General features: G+C 34.7%; 1 protein-coding gene across 3 annotated transcripts; it reads left to right on the top strand.

Annotated features, from left to right (window-relative positions):
* The first annotated feature begins 10,880 nt into the window (after positions 1 to 10,880).
* Positions 10,881 to 17,404, top strand: LOC115950779 (rRNA-processing protein FCF1 homolog). 3 transcript variants are annotated; one of them, XM_031068022.1, is made up of 10 exons: positions 10,881 to 10,983; positions 11,307 to 11,419; positions 11,515 to 11,580; positions 11,766 to 11,871; positions 12,176 to 12,218; positions 12,522 to 12,594; positions 13,300 to 13,387; positions 16,519 to 16,575; positions 16,677 to 16,755; positions 17,014 to 17,120. In XM_031068022.1, exons 2-10 carry the CDS (start codon positions 11,349 to 11,351, stop codon positions 17,025 to 17,027), a joined length of 597 nt encoding a protein of 198 aa, XP_030923882.1. In that variant the 5' UTR covers positions 10,881 to 10,983; positions 11,307 to 11,348; the 3' UTR covers positions 17,028 to 17,120. The 3 variants fall into 3 exon arrangements, with proteins under 3 accessions (XP_030923882.1, XP_030923880.1, XP_030923881.1); XM_031068020.1 differs by having other exon boundaries at positions 10,884 to 10,983; positions 11,103 to 11,419; positions 17,014 to 17,404; XM_031068021.1 differs by having other exon boundaries at positions 10,911 to 10,983; positions 11,079 to 11,419.
* The last annotated feature ends 3,778 nt before the right edge of the window (positions 17,405 to 21,182 follow it).

Here is a 21,182-nt window from a genome sequence, read left to right as displayed (position 1 = left end):
TTTGTGTTTCTTTGGATGTGTGGACCTGTGGGTTTGAGAGAGGGAGAGAGTTCTTGGAGGTTCTAGTTGTTTTGAAAAGTCAAAGAAGAATTGAGATGGAACTTGGTGATTGCATGGCCGGCCAAATCTTGGTCTTTGGGGCTTAAGAGGTCAACATGCATGATGCTTTGGCCTTACATGTGTTGAAATTCAATTGGTTGCATGTGTGGGTGGAATTACAACTATAACATCTTATGCATCATACTTAATTAAAACACCACCAACTATGCATCTAATAACTTAAAACACTTAATATAATTTTGTACATACTTAGTATATATTTATAATACAAATAGCCACTAATTATTTATAATCTTTACGATTCTTATTCAAAGGCATTATAAAATAATATGTTTATTAAATACTCTTCTATTAATTATAGAAAGAAAGTGGCTCAAAATAATAATTAATCATTCAAACACATAATTTAATTATAAAGTTGGGTCAGGGTGTTACACTTTCTTCTTTGCTTCACTTCTTTTCTTCCTTCCTGATCTGATCCTTTCTGATTTGATTCTTTAGAACTTTGATACTCCCCCTCAAGATGAGAACCAGAATTGTGAATGTTCACAATGCTCATCTTGGTAAGTAAAGCTTTCAATTGTTGACCACTGAGAGCCTTTGTGAATGTGTAGGAGTGAAAAACAATCTAATGAATTTATCTTGCACCCTGTCTCTAACCAAATGGCAATCTACTTCTATATGCTTTGTCGTTTCATGAAAAAAAGGATTTTCACCAATATATATGGCTGCTTAATTGTTATAAAACAACATTGCAAGTTTTGGATGATAAACCTCTAAATCTTTCAACAATGCCAATATTCAAGTCATTTCACAAACAGTCACTGTCATTGCTCTATACTCTACTTCAGCAGAAGATTTAGAGACTATGGATTGCTTCTTGGATTTCCATGAAATCAAATAATCACCTAAGAAAACACAATATCCAATAGTGGATCTTCAAGTGTCAACATAAGATGCCCAGTCTACATCTATGTATGTTGATTTGAATGAAAAGAGAATACCTTGACCAAGACTCCCTTTTATGTATTGCAACACTTTATAGGCTGCATCCAGATGAGGTTTTCGTGGTTTTGACATAAATTGACTCAGTTTGTGCACTAAATATGTAATGTCCGGTCTAGTGATAGTGAGGTACAACAATCTGCCCACCAATCTTCTATACACACCAAGATCAGATAACAATTCCCCATGAAACTTACTCAACTTTAAATTTTGCTCCATAGGAACTTCGCTAGGCTTACATCTTGTCATGCCTGCATCTTTAAGGATCTCTAAAGCATACTTCCTTTGGCATAATGAAATACCTTATTCTGATTTGGCCACTTCTATACCAAGAAAGTATTTCAAATTGCCTAGATCTTTCAACTTAAACTCTTAATCCAAGAGTAATCAGACTTGGATTGCTTGAAACCACACTTCAAAATAGTGGAGGAAAACTTGGAGTACCACTGTCTTGATGCCTGCTTGAGTACATACAAAGAGTTGTTTAGTTTACACACCAAATGCTCCCCTTTGCTGTGAAACCCTTGAGGCACCTATATGTAAACTTCTTCATGAAGGTCACCATGAAGGAATGTATTGTTTACATTAAGCTGAACCAGGTGCCGACTTCTCACAACAGATATAGCAAGCAAAGTCTTGACAGAAGTCATTTTAGCCACAGGTGAAAAAGTTTTTGTGAAGTCCAAACCCTCCTGTTGAGTGAAAACTTTAGCCATAAGCCTGGCTTTATGCCTCTCCACTATTCCATCAACCTTATACTTGATCCTATACACCCACTTGCAGCCAATAGCCCTTTTATGAGCAAGTAAAGAAGAGTCCAAGTCTAGTTAGATTTCAATGCAGCAATCTCAGCAACCATAGCATCCTGCCATTTAGGGTCTTTTACAGCCTCATTATAAGATTTAGGCTCGAAAACATTAGTAATAAGAGAACAAAAATGAGCATAAGAAGGAGACAAGCTAGGTGAATCAAGATAATGAGATAAAGGGTATTTAGTACCTGAAATAGATGTGGAGGATCCAAACTTGAAGGCATGATTGGAATGATCAAACTGATCATGAACAACATTGTTGCATTTATTCTTGCAAATAAGCTGGAGTTTTAGAGATTCTGGTGGATTTTCTTAAAGGTGGAACAAAAGAAGTAGATGGAAGTTGTGCAAAATCTGAAGTATCAGTAGAGTGAGAAATAGGAACAATGGAAGGAAGAGGTAAATCAAGTGAGGGAGAAGAGGATTCAAGAGGTAAGGAAAGAGGCGAATTAGGAGCATGAATAGGCAAATCAAAAGTGGTAATAGGCATATCAGAATTGGAAACAGGTAAATCAGAAGTGGGAAATGACAGAGGAATATCAGAAGGAAGAGGGGAATCAAAACTGTGAGATGAATCAGGAAAAATATGTTGAGATGCAATAGACAAAGGATCAGTGGAAGTAGTTAAAAAGGGAAAAAGATGAGGGAAAAAGATAGTGGAGTGAGGGGAAGAAGAATAAGTGGATGAAATAAAGGGAAACATAATTTCATGAAAAAGAACATCTCTAGAGACAAAAACCTTCTTGGTTGCCAAATTAATCACTCTGTAACCTTTAACACCATAAGGATACCCTAGAAAAACACATGGAATAGATCTAAGATCAAATTTAGACCTATTATGGGTTAAAGTGGAAACAAAACAAAGGCAACCAAAAAACCTTTAAGTGATCATAAGATGGAAGTTTGTTATAAAGCTTCTCAAATGGTGTTTTGTTATTTAGAGTTGAAGAGGGCAATCTATTGATGATATACATAGCTGTCAATACACATTCACCCCAAAAAGAAAGAGGCACATTAGACCAAAACCTTAAGGCCCTTGTAATGTTCAAAATGTGTTGGTGTTTCCTCTCCACAACTGAATTCTGTTGTGGATTGGCAACACATGAATGCTGATGCAAAATACCATGTTTAGCATAGAAATCTTTAAGGAAAAACTATTGAGCATTGTCAGTCCTAATGGCCTCGACATGAGTATTGAACTATGTAGATATCATCTTATAAAATGAAATTAATAAGGGTCTAGTTTCAGATTTAGATTTCATAAGGTATACCCATGTGGATCTAGTAGCATCATCTACAATGGTAAAAAAATACCTAAAGCCATCATGTGTAACCTTGGCAAATGGTCCCCAAACATCATAGTGAACAAGATCAAAAGTATTTTCAGACAAATGATTAAAGAAAGGAAAGGGTAAACGTTTCTATTTAGCAATGGGGCAAAGAGTATAACCTTTATTGCTATGTACATTGATTACATCAGGAATAGAATCATGTAAAGCATGAAGTATGCCATCTGAAACATGTCCTAATCTAAGATGCCAAAGAAATGGCTTGGTAGTAACAGGTCCATCAAAAACATTATTAACAAAGGAACTAAAAACAGACCCTAGAATAGAAGACACTGCAGAAACAGATTTGCAAGAAGCTAAAGATTGCAGCAATTAGAGGTTGTTATGCAGTTTATCCACTCCAATCGTTTTCCAACAAGAAAGATCTTGTATAAAACACAAATTGGACAAGAAAATACAGTAACATGATAGACATTTGATTAACTGACTTATTGAGATCAAAAAGGTGAAAGAAGGAACACCTAGCACATTCTCAAGAACTAGATTAGTTGTTACTTGAATAGTGAATATGTGTATGATGACAACTCTCTCACCATTAGGCAATTGAACAAAAGAGGTAATAGAACTAGTGATTTTAGTGAACAATGTAAATGAATGGACAATGTGATATATTGCTCCATTATCAAGAACCCAAGTGTTCTTACCAAAAGTTGTTTTATTCACTGGATTGACAGAAAAAACTGAATGTTCCATATTCAAGCACATAGAATCTTGTAAAAAGGCACAAAGATTACCTGAAAGAGCAAAATTGGCTATGTGAATAGCTACAGCATTGGAATTAGCAGAAGTGGATGCATGAGAATTCAGCATAAAAGGCAATTGCTGATATTGCTCAGAAGTGAAAAGGAAGGAGCTATTCTGATGTGCAGATTCATATTAACCTTGATCATCATCAACCATCACTTGATTAGCCTTAGCAATTCTTCCTTTCTGCTTGTAATCTGGTGGAAAACCAACAAGCTTGTAACATTTCTCCATAATATGACCAATCCTTCCACAGTGACTGCACACAGGTCTACCCTTGCTAACATTTCCTTTCAAATTCTTGCCATTGCTGCCTGATGAAGAACCTTGATTGAAAGATTGATTCTTGACAGCAAGTGCAGCAGATTCAATAGAAGGAGTAACATTGAATTCTGAAGATCTTTGCCTTTCTTCCTGAATCACCAATGAGAAGACCTTATCAATTGATAGTACAAGTTCCATCATGAGGATATGAGTTTTGACTTGTGAAAAGGAATCATTTAGTCCATTAAGGAACTTCATGATTGAATCTCGATGATGAAGATGTACAATCTTATTATTTACACCACAAGTACATTTACCACATGAACAACATGGTAAAGGTCTGAGATTCAACAATTGATCCCAAGAAGCTTGAAGATCAGTAAAAAAATTTGTCACAGTAGAATCTCCTTGCATCACAGTGGAGATCTGCTTCTGAAGTTGAGAAATCCTTGGTTCATTGGCTTATAAAAACCGATTCTTGAGTGCATTCCACACCTTAAAAGTTGTGTCTCTATAAATGACACGCGTAGTGATATGAGGTGAAACTGAATTCAAGATCCATGATGAGATCATTGAATTACACTTTGACCAAGCTTTTTTCTCGAGCGATGTGACTACCATTGATGCAGTGATAGAGCCATCAATAAAACCAAGTTTACTCTTGGCATCCAATGCCAATCTCATTACTCTAGCCCAGGTAGGGTAATTGTCCTTAGTCAGAGGTTGAGCAACGAGGATTGCACTAGGAGATTCACCATAGTGCAACAAGAATGGACTTTGTGGATCTTCCATTGGAGAAAGCTCTCACTGAGAGGAAGAAGATGAAGTAGTTTCAATGTTTGACGCCATTGACAAAGGCTCAAGCTTTGATAACAAATAAGAAAGCATAGAGAAATGAGGGAAAGAAACAGAGAGATAGAGAGAAAATTGGAGATGAAGAAACTTGTATTTCACAAAATTGAATTGAATCTGTACATGAATTGGGTCTATATACAAAAACAGAGCATAAACAAATATCCCAACTTATATAGGATCAGTTACAACACATGTAAGGTTAGTTATAGCACATGTGAAAAGCATCACTACATAAATAACTACTAAGCTACTTGTAGTTTATTCTACAGTACTTAACAACTAAGCATGACACTGTCATTTAGAGCTCAAACTTCTTCTTCTTGTTTCTTTCTTCTTTGCTTCACTTTGTTTCTTCCTTTCTGATTTGATCCTTTCTAATTTGATTCGTTAGAACTTTGATAGTGTAAGCTGGAACTTGAATCGGCATTCCACGCTCTTTGGTCTTGTGTAGAACTAGATGTGGTATGGGAGGATGACTCGCTATGGAATTGTCATCGAACTAAGAACTTCATAGACTTCAAGGAGTTGTTGTCATGGTTAATATCAAACCAGCACCACATTGAACTCTTCTCGGTCACAGCATGGTTAGTATGGACCCAACGGAATCAGGTTCGTCTACGCAAACCTTGCAGCAATCCACACTTGATACCTTCACTAGCCAAAGAACGCCTTACTGAGTTTGCAATGGTGTAGCCCGCCCCACCTCTCCCTCAATCTGCTGCATCATCATCCCGAGCTCGGTGGAGTTGCCTACTATAAGATATGGTGAAGAATAATTGCGATGGAGCCATATTTGCTAGCCAGGAAAAATCAGGTATACGTGTGGTGATTCAAGACAACATCGGTGAGGTATTGTGCTCTCTGTCTAAAAAATTACCTCAAGCCTATACTCCGTTTGAAATTGAAGCTTTGGTAGCATTAACAGCTCTCCAACTTGCCTCGGACATGGGTTTTCGTCGAGCTGTCCTAGAAACTGACTCACAAATCTTGGTGAAGGCCATGCTTAAGGATAGCAACTTCCTCTCCTCAGATGGTTTACTAATTGAGGATGTCAAATTTTTTGCTAAGTTCTTTAATCAATTCCATTACTCTCGCGTAAAAAGAGAAGGCAACTTCATCTTAGTTTGTTCTGTTGTTCATCCTAAGAGATAGGGAAAGGTCCCAAATTTGCTACCATGAAAAAAATGGTCACCAAAAAATCCATTAAAAAGTAAGCCTCTTTTTTTTCACTTAAGTTTTTTTATATTATTCTCTTTAATCAATAGTAATTTTTTCTTTTATGTATTGGATTTAGTTACAAACAACAAGTTTTGGACCCAAAAAAGAATGATAACAATGAAAAGAAGCTCCCAAGAAATGTGTAAGCCTTATTGTGTTGTTTATCGTTGTTATTTATCTAGTTTTCCTTTGAATTTTGTAAGTATTTATAAAAGTCTCTCTATGTGTGTGTGTGTGTGTGTGTGTGTGTGTATATATATAGAGAGAGAGAGAGAGAGAGATTTTTGGTGTTAAATTTTGGGTATAGGAGCTTTGGAATTTGTAAGGGTTTATATTGTGTTGTAATGTGTTTAATTTTGTATGATATAGGCCGAAGGTTTTGTCGGCACTTTTCTTCAATTACAACACCTCGTTGGGACCGCCATATCGAGTTTTGGTATATACCAACTTCATCAATTTCTCTATCCAGAATAAAGTGAGTGATTAGTGGGTTTTATTCCATTTTATTTTAAATGGTTTTGGTTCATAAAAATGCATTATCTATCTATACTATATACAAGAGGATTCCTTTCTTTCAACTAGACTTTTATGTGGTTTAAAAATACCCTTATTAATGAAAGGTAACTTTATTTAGAAATAGGGTTATAAATGTCAAATAACAAATTTCATTCTGAATTCAAAAAGAGACCTCCTAAAATTTAGGAATTTTTTCCATTCAAGTTCAAAAATGAAATTACAGTTACTGCTTATCTCTAAAGTTTATCATTTTTATTTAGTTGAAAAAAAAAATATATATATATATATATATATCTAAATTATAATACGTGTAAATTATTAATTTTTACCAAAAAAAAAAATAAAAGAGCCTCTGAGCACGCACATGAGCGCGTGCTTAGAGGCTAGTTTGAGATAAATTTTTATTGTTTGTGACTCACTGAATGTGTGTAATTACCAATTGAAAAGAAAAAAAAAATCTAAGAATGAGATAGAAATCCTTATTCAATTCTAGAGCTTGTTCTCTTCCCATTAATGCATTGAAGGATATGTTCTGGAAGCATGGATAGAAATAATAACTTGATTGTATTTTGACTCAGTAACTTTGCATTACAATCCTAACTTATGCAATTTCTTTCATTGTTGTGCAGCTGGACTTGGAGAAGGGAATGATGGACTGCCTATATGCAAAATGTGAGTTTGGAATCACTAGTTTCTTCAATTTAATGTGACTATTAATTTGCTGCTAGAATTTTTGTGTTGTGTTAATGAGGTATCCTAAGTTCAACATAGTTGTTAATGTGGTTTTATACAAGGATGTCAATACCGTACCGGAGGCTGTACCGGTTTGACTACTGGTACGATATATTTCGGATACCGGTCAATACCGGTATACCGTTTCAGGTTTACCGCTATTTTTTATATTTATAAATATATATATATATATATGTATGTATGTATGTATGTGTTTGTATATATATATATATATATATATTATAATAAATATAAAAGTTTACCATAAAACATTTCCTCAATTCAAAACTAATTATTCATGGTTTTAAAACTTAGTATCAATTAAAAGGGAAAAAAAATAAAATAGAAAGCTTAAAAGTTACCATTGCATACTAAAAAAACAAATAATACTAATAAGTTAATGCAAATAAGTTACCATTCTTTCCTAACAAAAATTCAAAAATTACAAAACTTAAAAGAAAAAAAAAAAAATTCTGTACCGGCCAGTATTGCCCGGTATTGGCCGATACGGCCGGTATTTTTACCGGTACGAAACGTAGGGGTTAACTGTACCGAATCACCGGCCGGTACGGTATATTCCGGCCGTACCGGCTGGTACGGTACGGTATCAACAACACTGGTTTTATAACAAGCATTGAGTGACATGTATCATTGGCAAACACTTATATATGTGTTAACTAAATCTAGTACATAAAAGCAAAAATTAGTACTAATTAGAGAATAATATAAAAAACTTAAGTGTAGAAAAAAAGAGACTGACTTTTTTAATGGATTTTCTGGTGACCAATTTTTTCATGGCAGCAAATTTGGGACCTATCTCTTATGGCTTGTTTGGAAGTTTAGAAAGGGAGGAGAGTAGAGGGAAGGAGAGTAGTGGGGAGGAGAGCAGAGAGGAATGGTTATTATCTACCTTGTTTGGATGTTTTTAAAATTAGTAAGGGGGAAGGGAGTAATTAGCCCTTCCTCTTGTTTGGATGTTTTAAAAATTAGGATGGAAAGGAGAGGAAATGATTTAAATAGACAAATTTACCCCTATTTGAAAATGGACTTGTAACATTAGTCTATGATTAATTTATCAGTTTTGTAAAGTCTTGAACCTGATTATCATTTATCCAAATCTTAGAATATAAACACAAAATCACGATTTTCAACAACTAGTGTAGTTCATACATACAAATGCATATCTAAAAATTCTATTATTATAGATCATACCAAAAAAAAAAATTGCTAATTGAAAAAAATACAAAAAAAATACAAAGCTTGATACAAATTAGCTTCCTAATCTCCTAAAATCAAATCATTATCAATCAAAATCCAGCTGTTCTTTGAATGTTTGAAAACAAGGTGTTCATAACAATATTAATAAAAACTAAACAGTGCCTAATTTAGTAGGTTTTTTCAAACTCCAACCAAAATCCAAATTCTCATTTCTTTTCCACATTTTCTGAGCAACCAAACACAGGCACAAGTAGGGGGGGGGGGGGAACATAAAACAAATCCCCCAAAATGCACACAATCAGAAATGACATGAAACAAGAGGACTAACCCAATGGTTGACGATCGAGAAAGCAGAAATCAGGCCAGCGAAGAGGAGAACCAAGAGCAAGCAAAGTGAGATCTCGAAGTTGTAGGGAGAAACCCTAGAATCGTCGTCAAAGAAAGGGCACCAGGAATGGAAATTATACCATGAAAATGGATGATCATGATCTTTGCAGGAATGTCGATCGTGATCCTCGTCGTCGTCGGGATAGTTCTTCAAAACCAGAGGGGAAAAGTCACTGTCGCTCTTCATCGAAGACGAAGTGGCTCGAGGCCCGATCGAGCTTAAGTGCCTGAGCTCGATCATGGCTCGCCTTGGACTGTAATCTGGTGACATCGTCGTCAACAACCCATGACTCGGCAATGTCTAAATAGTGAGATTCAATTTTTTTTTTTCATTCACCTTAAATTTTCTCAGGAAACAAACAAAAATTATTTATATAATCAGTTTGTAATTTTATTAATTTAAAAAGGGTAAATTGGGGAATTCATTTGGTCAATAATTTATCTACTCTAGTTTCCCTCCAAATCTCTCCAATTTGGGGGAATTAAAAATGAGGGGTCAGAGGTAGTTGAAACCCCTCCAAACCCCTCCCTCTCCTTTCTTAAAAAACTTTCAAACAAAATAATTGAATTACTCTCCCTTTCTCTACTCTACTCCCCCTCCTTTTTTAAACATCCAAATAGGCCATTAGGATGAAGAGCAGAACAAAATAAGATGAAGTTATTCCTAGTGAGTCCTATAATCCTGTTTGGTTTTATTTAATTTAGAATTTTTGTCCAACTATAATGAAATCAAAACCTATTTTAACGTAAACACTTGGGAAGAGAGAGAGAGAGAAAGATTAGCGAAAAAGGATGAAAAAGGCGAGAGAGGCGGTGATAGCTAGCCTAAACCTCACCTTAGGGGTTTTATCATGGTAACAAATTAAACCCTCAACTTTTAAATATTACAGATTAAACCCTAACAAATTGAACCGTAGAGTCAAATTATTATAACACGATGCGGTGCGGCGATTATGAGGGTAATTTTTGCAACACGCCTATAAGGTGCGGTTTCCTCACCACACCTCACATGTGGATGGTAGTAACTAGTCTACACTAGATTCGGTTCACCATAGCGGTGCAATGTGGTTAGTTCGGTGCAGAAAAAAAAATCACATCAGAATCGTCACACAACCCACATAGAAATTTCAAAAAACTCAAATATTAACAAACAAGCATGTTCAAAATATTTCTCTAATGCCCACACAAAATTTTCAAACAAATTTACAATCTTTCTAGAAACCATAGCAAGGAGAAGATAAGTAGCCTAGGTCTTAAGCATTATATAATTCCACATACTTGTAGAAAGCATAGTAACCAGGTATTGACAATTGAGTTTCAAAACATTCTCTAGAAATTTCTAGATAACAACTATGATAGAGAGTAGAGAGGAGAGAGGAAAACTTGGAAAACAGTGGAATCAAGTTGTAGTCGACAGTGGTGGCAGGGAGCTGCAGATGGCAGTGGCGACGAGCTACAAAAAATGGTGGCAGCAAAGGTAAGGAGAGAGAGAGAGAGAGAGAGAGAGAGAGGAAAAGGGCAAAAAGAGAATCAATGGATCTAAACTAAAAATTTCAAAATTTAACTTGGACTCAAGCTAAAACGACGTTGTTTTGAAGTTGAAATTAAAATTAGTATTATGTCCAAAACCACGTCGTTTTGCATTAGATTTTAATAAATAAATAAATAAAAATTTAATGAAACTACGTCGTTTTATAATCACTTGACTTAACCCACTTTTATCCTCTTCTTCTTCCTTCCTTAACCTGTCACGCCTCTCTCACTCTCCCTTTCAGAGTTTCTGTTTTCAGTTTTCACGCCTCCCCTCTCAATCACATTGCACAGGTACTCTCTCTCTCTCTGGAAATTTCTTAAAACCGAAACTTGATTATAAATCATTTATGTATATGTTAAATATTATTTATATATATATATATGAGGCGGTCGGTTCGGTTGCTCATCAGAATGCAAAATCCACAACCGCTCGCCGCACTGGCCGTCGTCGGTATTTGAAAATCGCCTGCGACCACCGTGCCATACACCTCCGGTGGAGCACTGTAGGGTGCGGTTCGGATCGGTGCAGGCCGGTTTTGTCGGCTGCGGGCAGAATCTGAACAGGCCTACAGACAGGTTTCTGGGACTCACTCTCTCTCTGTTGTTCGGACTAGGAATAACTTCATCTTAGTTTGTTCTGCTGTTCATCCTAAGAGATGGGGAAAGCGAAGAAAGGTCCCAAATTTGCTGCCATGAAAAAAATGGTCACCAAAAAATCCATTAAAAAGTTAGTCTCTTTTTTTTCTTTTCTTTTTTTCACTTAAGTTTTTTTATATTATTCTCTAATCAGTAGTAATTTTTGCTTTTATGTACTGGATTCAGTTACAAACAACAGGTTTTGGACCCAAAAAAGAATGATAACAACGAAAAGAAGCTCCCAAGAAATGTGTAAGCCTTATTGTGTTGTTTATCATTGTTATTTATCTTGTTTTCCTTTGAATTTAGTAAGTATTTATAAAATTCTGTGTGTGTGTGTATATATAGATTTTTGGTGTTAAATTTTGGGTATAGGAGCTTTGGAATTTGTAAGGGTTTATATTGTGTCCTAATGTGTTTAATTTTGTGTGATATAGGCCGAAGGTTTCATCTGCACTTTTCTTCAATTACAACACCTCGTTGGGACCACCATATCGGGTTTTGGTAGATACTAACTTCATCAATTTCTCTATCCAGAATAAAGTGAGTGATTAGTAGTTTTATTCCATTTTATTTTAAATGGGTTTGGTTCATAAAAATGCATCATTTGAGAGAAATTTTTATTGTTCTTTACTCACTGAATGTGTGTAATTACCAATTGAAAAGGAAAAAAAATCTAAGAATGAGATAGAAATCCTTATTCAATTCTAGAGCTTGTTCTCTTCCCATTAATGCATTGAAGGATATGTTCTGGAAACATGGATAAAAATAATAACTTGATTGTATTTTGACTCAATAACTTTGCATTACAATCCTAACTTATGCAATTTCTTTCATTGTTGTGTAGCTGGACTTGGAGAAGGGAATGATGGACTGCCTATATGCAAAATGTGAGTTAAGAATCACTGGTTTCTTCAATTTAATGTGACTATTAATTTGCTGCAAGAATTGTTGTGCCGTGTTGATGAGGTATCCTAAGTTTAACATAGTTGTTAATGTGGTTTTATTACAAGCATTGAGTGCCGTGTATCATTGGCAAACACTTAAATATGTGTTGGTTGCTTAATGATATTTATCAAAATATTATGCTTGGTTGTGTGGATGTCCATGAGAATGCTTAAGGAATAAAATGAGGATCTTTTTTTTTTTTTTAATTATGATTTTATTGAATCCGCCTACCTTGTGGATTGAAGGCACTCCTTGTATCACGCAATGTGTGATGGCAGAGCTTGAGAAGCTAGGTCAGAAATATCGAGTTGCTTTGAGGTATCTTCCCATGCTTTTTACTCACTCTGCAATATTTCCCAATAAAGTTTTATGCTTTTCGTCAACTTAGCCCAAAAAAAAATTATGATTGTCATTCACATTTCTTTATCTATTTTAGTATGAAGAGGATCAAGATTTGTTGGATGCATGTGTTAATGTGTATGTGGGAATAGGATTAGTTGTGGATCTTATTCAATATACTCTGTGTACTATTTTGTTCGTTTAATTCCATATCCAATAGTATTAGCTATCAATATATTTTTTTTAATAACTAAATATTAGATATCCATATTTATAATCTGAGTGAGAAATGAGAATTCTTATGGTGTTATGATGTGCTATTTAAGAAAAAAATGTTATTGCTTTATGGAATGGTTCTCATTCAAGTTGATTTCAGTTTTCCCCTTTTGGATGAATGAAATCTATTCAATCAAAAGGAAAAAGAGTAAAAAGTAATTTATTAATTATATTGGTTATGCAATAAAATTCTGAACCTTGCATGTTTTCTGTGGCCATTCTCATGCATCAATGGGTCATAAACTAGCGTTGTTCCGCTCTTTTTCTATTAGATTTTGATATTGAGAATCTCATTGTATACTGATAACCTAGGATTTTTATTTTTTGGGAATAAGTAAACAATTGAAGATACAACCAGTGATGATCATCAGCTAATGAGTACTTTCCTTTATACTTATTTCGGTACAGGATTGCTAAGGATCCTCGTTTTGAAAGACTAATTTGCACTCATAAAGGGACCTATGCTGATGACTGTATTGTTGACAGAGTTACAGAGGTATGATTTGAATTAATTTGATGTGAAATTTCTTGTGTGTATCACCCATATTTAGTAATAGTATCAATTTTCCCATTTTTAAAATGTCTGACAAACTTAAGCTTTCTCCAACAATTATTTAAATGCTCCAAAATATATGTGAGGTCCATATGATAAGATGTAAGGTTATACAGTTAACTGCTTCTTGAAAGGGTTTGGGATAATTCCTATTTGAGGAAATTTTAGGAACTTACCTCCTCGTACTAGAATGGCACTATGACCCTTAAGGAGATTAGATTTTACAAGTCAAGATGATATGGATATAACCTTCTTACGGCAATGATCCTACCATTTCTGAAGGAATTAGAGTTGTCATCTAATCCAATGTAGGACAAACTGGGGATGTTTACTTGGGCTTGTGGTGGGTTAAGGTTTAAGTGGATTTCTGGATCTAGGGTTTATAACTTTGAATAGGGTTTTGTAGGGGAGAGAAAAGATTTGATAGGGTTAAAAAGAGGTAAGAAGAACAGAAATTAAATCTGTAAAGAAATGGCCGCGAACAGTGGATATGAACAGTATGGGTGAACAGTACCATAAACAGTACTGCAAGAAAGTGTAGAAGTAAAAAGAGAAGAGAAAAGGAAGAAAAGAACAACTTGGCCTACATGCCTCAATACTCAAAACACAGCATTTTTTTTTATCAACTTCCTGTTTTGACTTTTGAGTGCAATACAACACGTATTAATAAATAAAACCTAAGATACTTATGATCTCCTTGAAAATTTTAGACTCGTCTAAATTATCAAAATACCTTAATTTGCAGGGATTGCAGAAAATAATATTTGTAAAAATAATATCTTGTCTAAGCTCTTTAGGGCGCATGAGTCGTCATAGGTTGGGGTGATTGACCCAAGGATTTGACAGACATAAAAGAACTGTGATTTGAAATTGAAGGTGCTCCTTTTTTTTTTTTTTACCCCAAAGAATATGTTATTAGAATGAATACTAGAGAAACTTACAATAATGATGTTGAATAAATGTAATAGGTTGTCAGGACCAGTATTATTAAAAGCGCGCTTAAGCTCGAAGCTCGAAGCCCCAAGGCTCCAGCGCTTTTTGCCTCAAAAGCTAAGCTCATTCAAAGAAGCACGCTTTAGGCGCGCTTTTTTGCGCTTTTTGGAGTTTTTTTATATTTTTCAAAAAAAAAAAAAAAACAAAACTGAATTAAAGCTATAGGATCTTGACATTATTGATATAAACCATTGATTTTGTGTATTTTTAGTGTAAATTACTTATCAAAAAAAAATATTTTGAGTATAACTTGTCCTAAAACCCAACCCACAACCTCCCATATCTTCTCTATTTTTATTTTTTCTCCTTGAAACAGTAACCCACCTAGCTCCTTGGTACCAATTACCATGTTGCAATGTCCTCATATTCTTAGCTCATTCATGAAAAAAAAAAAAAAAAAAAAAAAAAAAAAAAAAAAACGTATGATATAATATATGTGGTAATTGTTTAGTTACTTTAGTGGTTGATTTTGAACATAGCAAACTAATTCTTCTAGAGTTATATTCATTAAGTGATTAAACTATTAACTAATATTACTAATTAGTCATAGGGCATTATAGATATAGGAGATTTAAGAAAGGATATTACATGGAAGTACTGATATCTAGCTTATCCAAAAAAATAAAATGACTTGACTTGCAATTTTTGTGTTAATATTGCAAAAGTAGGGTATATCTAAATGTTATATGAATTATATAAAAAAATTTATTTCAATTTATATGATAATTTGATCATTTGATTGTTGCATTTCTCATTAATAATAATTTTTTAAATTATTTTTTAAAAATGTGCACTTCACTTCAATCAGGCGCGTGCTTGCGCTTTGCACCTAGGCTCCAAGAGGCCTTTGCGCTTAAGTGCGCCCCTCACTTTTACCAACACTGGTCAGCACCCATGTTCGTTCTCAAATGTTCACTGGATTTGTTAATAGATCAGCATGGGGGTGTTTCAATTAATTTTACAACTAAGAATGACACACCATTAAAATTATGCATCAAAATACCCAAGCCATGTCAATGTCCTTGTTTTTTGGATATCAAATTGCTATAATGTTTATGGACTGACTGATACAAGTGCTTTCAGTCTTATAGTAATAGCAGCTTCATTTCAACAATATTTATCAAACAGTGAATTAGCAAATAACGAAACAATAACATTAGTTGGAATGTGATGAATGAAAAAGCTCTTAAACTTGGTGCATCCACATTTGGCAAGGGCACATCACATTTGTTGACTTAATGATATGCATGCTTCACCTCTCTTTGCTCAAAAAGCTTTATTAAACACCTGCAGTCATCCATGACAGCACATAGCAGCCTATTGTTGGATTTGTAATTTGCCCACTAATGTCACTGTATCCTCACCTTCTGTGGCTGTAGTACCCATATGCATATCTCTGCCATTAAAATAGTGCCAATAACAGCTCTAGAGTAACTTATAACACTCCTCCCCTGAGTACCTCTGGCTAAACCCTTTCCTTCTGTTAGCATAGGATTAACGAAGGAGGATTCATCAGAGTTGTGCTTAAATCATTCCTCAGGTGACTTGGTCCATTTAATTTGGAGACCACATACTGCGTTTGAAATTTTTATTTGTCACAATAGACGAGGTTTACAGATGGAAATTTTGGGTTGTTTTGAACATATGGAAATTTTGGCTAGTACTTACAAAGGTTAGGCCCTTTTTTAAGTGCTAGTGTTGTAAGTCTTGTCTTCCCACTCCCTCCTTCCCCATCCCCTATGTCTTCTATCTATATTATCTCAAAAAAAAAAAAAAAAAAAAAAAAAAAAAAAAACCAATTATTAGTCCAGAATAAGGCCTTATTTCCATTATGGTCTTCACTTTATGCATTGTTCTCAGTCACTGAGACTATGTTTAGATTAAAGTTCTTTGTCAGAATATTTGGGTTGTTTTGAACAGATGGAAATTTTCTTTTCCGCAGTCATGTTGCTCTGGTATTGTTTATTATGTTTGTAATTTTTGGGCTCTTTCCGGATGAATGCAATTGTAAATTTAGTTTATTGTTGCGTTTAGCTCTTTTTCCTTCCGGTAACATTTGTGAACTATTTTGTTGGAAACAGCATAAATGCTACATTGTTGCTACATGTGATCGAGATTTGAAGCGAAGGATCCGAAAGGTATGATCTATTAATAATGGCTTGACACTGTATCACAAAACTGGAGTCCAATATTACATGAAACTGGGTTCTGATAAATAAGGTTGCTTATTTACTGGCAGGTTCCTGGTGTACCAATTATGTATATTACTCGGCACAAGTACTCAATTGAACGGTTGCCTGAAGCAACAGTCGGTGGAGGTAGGCTAATGACTAATTATTAACTTACTGCTGTAAATAGTTTGAGAGTTTGAAATTATCTTTTGCTATTTTGAGTCTTTGACTGACACAGTTTTACTTGGTCCCTTTTTTCAAAGTTAAATGTGCACTATGTAGTTTGGATCACTATGAATTATATGTAAAAATTATAGGCATTTTTTCCTTTTACATATTTATGTGGCTGGCTTTCCCATTTTTTGGGGTAGTAGTTTCTGAGACTTTATGATTTTTCTGGTGCAGCTCCAAGGTATTGATGATGGAAGTAAGATGTTCAACAATGGGAAGGCTTAGATTCTGTTATGATTAATCAGGTTGAGTACTGATCTTTGTTTGAACTTCCTTCTGTCCTGAGTGAAAGAAAAGGAGAAAGAAGTTTTGTGTAGGTTATATAATTTTGGATTCTCACTTGTTAAATTGAATTAGAGTTTTTACTTATCAAAAAAAAAATTGAATTAGAGTTTTGTCTTGTTTTATCTTGACTTCTATAATTTAAGAACCTATATACGTATCTCCTACTTGTTAACTACTGGAGTTTGTCCCAACAATTACTCTCTTGCTGTGGTCTAAAATCTATTCAACTCATAAGCACTGAATGTGCCAATGCACGTGTGGATGTGCAAAATGATGTATAGCTGAGCCTCTCTGCAACTACGATGCATAAAATATGATGAAGCTTACTTGTAGTTTATGTAACATGTGGAACTTTTTTTGCACAACCAATTAGAATTCACATACGATGGGCCATTTGGAGATGCATGAAATGGAAATAGACTAATTTGGTTCCCATTGATGACATAAAGCCCTCTCTCTTTTACACACCTGTCCAGGCTGTACCATGAATGCTTTTAGGGAAGTTACCAGTTAATACTTTCTCTTAAAGTGTTATTTCTAGTCAACTATCCTCCCAGAACTATAAAATCCTTATTTACAGAATTGTAACTAGAATCAATTTGGGTCTTCAAAGAACTTATCCTTTGCTGCACAGGGAGCTCCAATTGGTTCAATCATCTCTTTATGGTATTCAATTCTTCCAGATTAGCACCTTCATTTTACCTTCAGAAATTAAAAGGTAGTTAAATTGCTATTTGTGAAAGGGTACTAATTCCACAAACAAAGCAAACAAGAGAAAAAAGGGTGTGTTTGTTTGCCTAGGAGGAGGGTGGGTGGCCCGGGTTGAAACGTGTTACAGATTGGAACAGAGCTGCTATTCTCAAGCATGTGTAATCTTCTTATGAAGGTAGGCTTACTATGGGTAGCATGGGATAATTGAAATTGCTTTCGGGGATGGACAAGTTATTGAAGTTAAAGAGAATTGGCTTGGACCTTTTTCATGCGTCTGAGTGGAAAAGGTGATACAACGTTTGCTTAATTTGATGATTGATATCTAGTATTGTTTTGGTTAAAACTTAAAAGTCCCGAGTGTGCTCTGATTATTCAAGTTGGTTTGCCCTCAGTTCAATTGTTTGAGTATATATACTGTGGTGTTGAAGCCTTCCAAATTCGGAATCTTTTCTTGTCGATCAGCCTGGTGTGGTCTAACTAAGGCGGTGGTTCCTAAGAGTTCTTTTGTTGGCTACAATGAGTAGGCTATCTACTTGAGGAAAGGGTATATACTCTACCCGCTGGATGCAGCAGGTCCCTCAAACGTGTGCTTCATTAGTGTGCTTGTGCTTGTGCTTGTGCTTGTGCAAGGACTCGTTGTATACAGTGGGTATACCTTTCACCTACTTATGATGGGCTTGTCAAATGGGGGATATAAGGCTTTCTTTGGCTGATTGGGAGAATAGAAAAGAAGAAGGTTGACAAATAAATATAATTTTTTTTTATTAAGAGTCTGTTTGGATATCATTTATTGTTGAAAACTGAAAATAATGTAGCAAAATAATTTTTAAATGTGTGAATAGTACCGTAGGATTCAGTTTTAAAGTTGTTTTTGTTGAATTCCGTACTTGCGGGTCCTGTAAACAGTGCACAGGACCCACAGAAAAATGCCAAACGCAGAAGAAATTCAGTTTTCTGTATAATACAAACATACACTTAGTTGGGAAAAAAAAATGAGATGATGAAAATGATAGTTTGCATAAATTTACTATTGTGTCCATATTACATAGTATATAAGAAGTGTTTTTTTTTTTTTTTTAATTCTAATATAAGAAAAATATTACTTATTAATTAAATTAGTAAAGATTCGTAAAGAGACATCTTATAAAAGTTAAGATATCATTAAAAATTAAATATGACATCTCTTAATAAACTCTTTAATTAAATATGGTCTAGCAACACATAATAGAGGCCGACCCACAAGTCATATTCAATAATTTTTCGTGATCTCCACCATCTGTGAGACGTTGATTGCAATGTCTTAATTTCTTATAAATCATTTTTGTTTCAAATGAACAGATGGATCAACTTGATTATAAATACAAAAAAATTTGTTGCGTTAAAAGATAATATATTATTTACTTCCCCATTTCAGAAAAAGACTAAAAAGTATTGTCAGTGCATAACCCAAATAATAAATCTATTATCAGTTTGATTATTACTACTATTTTTCTTCATTTTTTAGGTTTTGATTATTACTAATTTACTACTATTACTTTAGTGTTACATACATACATACATACATACATACATATATATATAAAGGATTTTTTTTTTTTTTTTGAGATAATTTCAACTTATGGCATCTACTTCTGATAATAGCTTTTTATTATTAAACCAAACCAAAACACTAATTGGTTTTTTGTGTAAGTAGGGATTGAACCTCAAATTTCTTATTCAACCATTGGAGACTTTAGCAATTGAGCTAACTGGAACCAGTTGTATATAAAGGTTTCCTTATTGATGATGACTTAATGATTCCTCTTAAAAAAAAATGTTGACGAGGGATGTTTGTTACTGTTGTTTAAACAACAGTTTTCAGTATTTAAATAAGGGATAATTACACATAACCTACCTATGGTTAGGGCGAAAATCACTTTACCTATCCGTGGTTTGAAAAGTATCACTTAACCCACCTGTGGTATATTTCCGTCAACCTCCGTAACCCACCTCAAGCCCAGCCGTTACAAAAACACCTCTTAACACCAAAACACAACATAACGCGAATCAAAACACCCAAAACTCAGAAACTTTTCAAGAGAGAGACTTGTGGTGAGATCAACGTGTTCTTCGTGGTTTTTAGATCTCTTTTTCAACCTTTCCCGGCCCGGTGGTTTCATGTCGTCACGGTGGCTCAAACTTTATGTCTCTCTCCTCCCAAAACAAAAAATAAAGCAAAAATGCAAGAGAAAAAAATCAAAAAGTGGTAACTGGGTTTTGGGCAACTGGGTTTTGATCATTTTCTAGTTTCTACAGTTTCAAATGGTGGGTCGGGTGGCTATGGAGGTTCTGGTGGGAGAGGTGAAGGTAGTGGTGGTGGTGATGGTGGCGCTGGCAGCAATTTATGTTGTTAATGGTTCCCAAATGTAGTTTATGTTATGCTTTTTGGTTTCCAATCTTTTTTTTCTTTTCTTTTTTTAAATTCGAGGAGTTAGCCAAAGGGTTGAGGGAGGCAATAGGGAAAACTTCTATCTTTCTTTTCTCTCTATTGTGAACCCATAACCACTGGCCATCGTGATTTCTGCCAAAAAAAATAAAGCACACCCAAATGCAAAAACCAACAAAACCCACAAATGGTGACACAAAACCACCAAATGGAGAGCCACAACTCATTAATGGCGAGAAAATTTGTAACCACTTATGGAGAGCCAGAACCACCGTGATGAGATGAAACCACCGGGTCAGGACAAGCTGAAAAAGAGATATAAAAACCACGAAGAACACGTTAATCTCACCACAAGTCTCTCTCTTGAAAAGTTTCTAAGTTTTGGGTGTTTTGATTCGCATTATGTTGTGTTTTGGTGTTAAGAGGTGTTTTTGTAACGGCTGGGCTTGAGGTGGGTTACGGAGATTGACGGAAACATACCACAGGTGGGTTAAGTGATACTTTTCAAACCACGGGTAGGCAAAGTGATTTTCGCCCTAACCACAGGTGGGTTATGTGTAATTATCCCTTTAAACAATATTACACGTATTTTCACATACTTTTTCACTTACACGTATTTTCACAAAACAATAATAACGTTACTAGAAATCTCTTACCAAACGGGCCAAGATCTAAAATTTATGTTTTGTTGCCCAGAATGGATTACTTGACCAAAAAAATAAACTGCATTAAGTTTTAGATAATTAATAACTATGAGAGTGAATATTATTCACGATAGAGATTATCCTTAACTTTTAAATATGATACATCTTGTTGCAAAAGTACTAGTTACGTGCAGATCCATTTTTTATTTACTCCTAAATTCATTTTTTAATACTTCTTTATTTGTATACACAAAGGGAGATAATTTAAGAGAGTAATA

This window comes from Quercus lobata, chromosome 6 (assembly GCF_001633185.2).
Source record: "Quercus lobata isolate SW786 chromosome 6, ValleyOak3.0 Primary Assembly, whole genome shotgun sequence".
NCBI classification, from domain to species: Eukaryota; Viridiplantae; Streptophyta; class Magnoliopsida; order Fagales; family Fagaceae; genus Quercus; species Quercus lobata.
The sequence above is the reverse complement of the archived record's forward strand: the minus strand, read 5'-3'. Positions and strand labels throughout refer to the sequence as shown.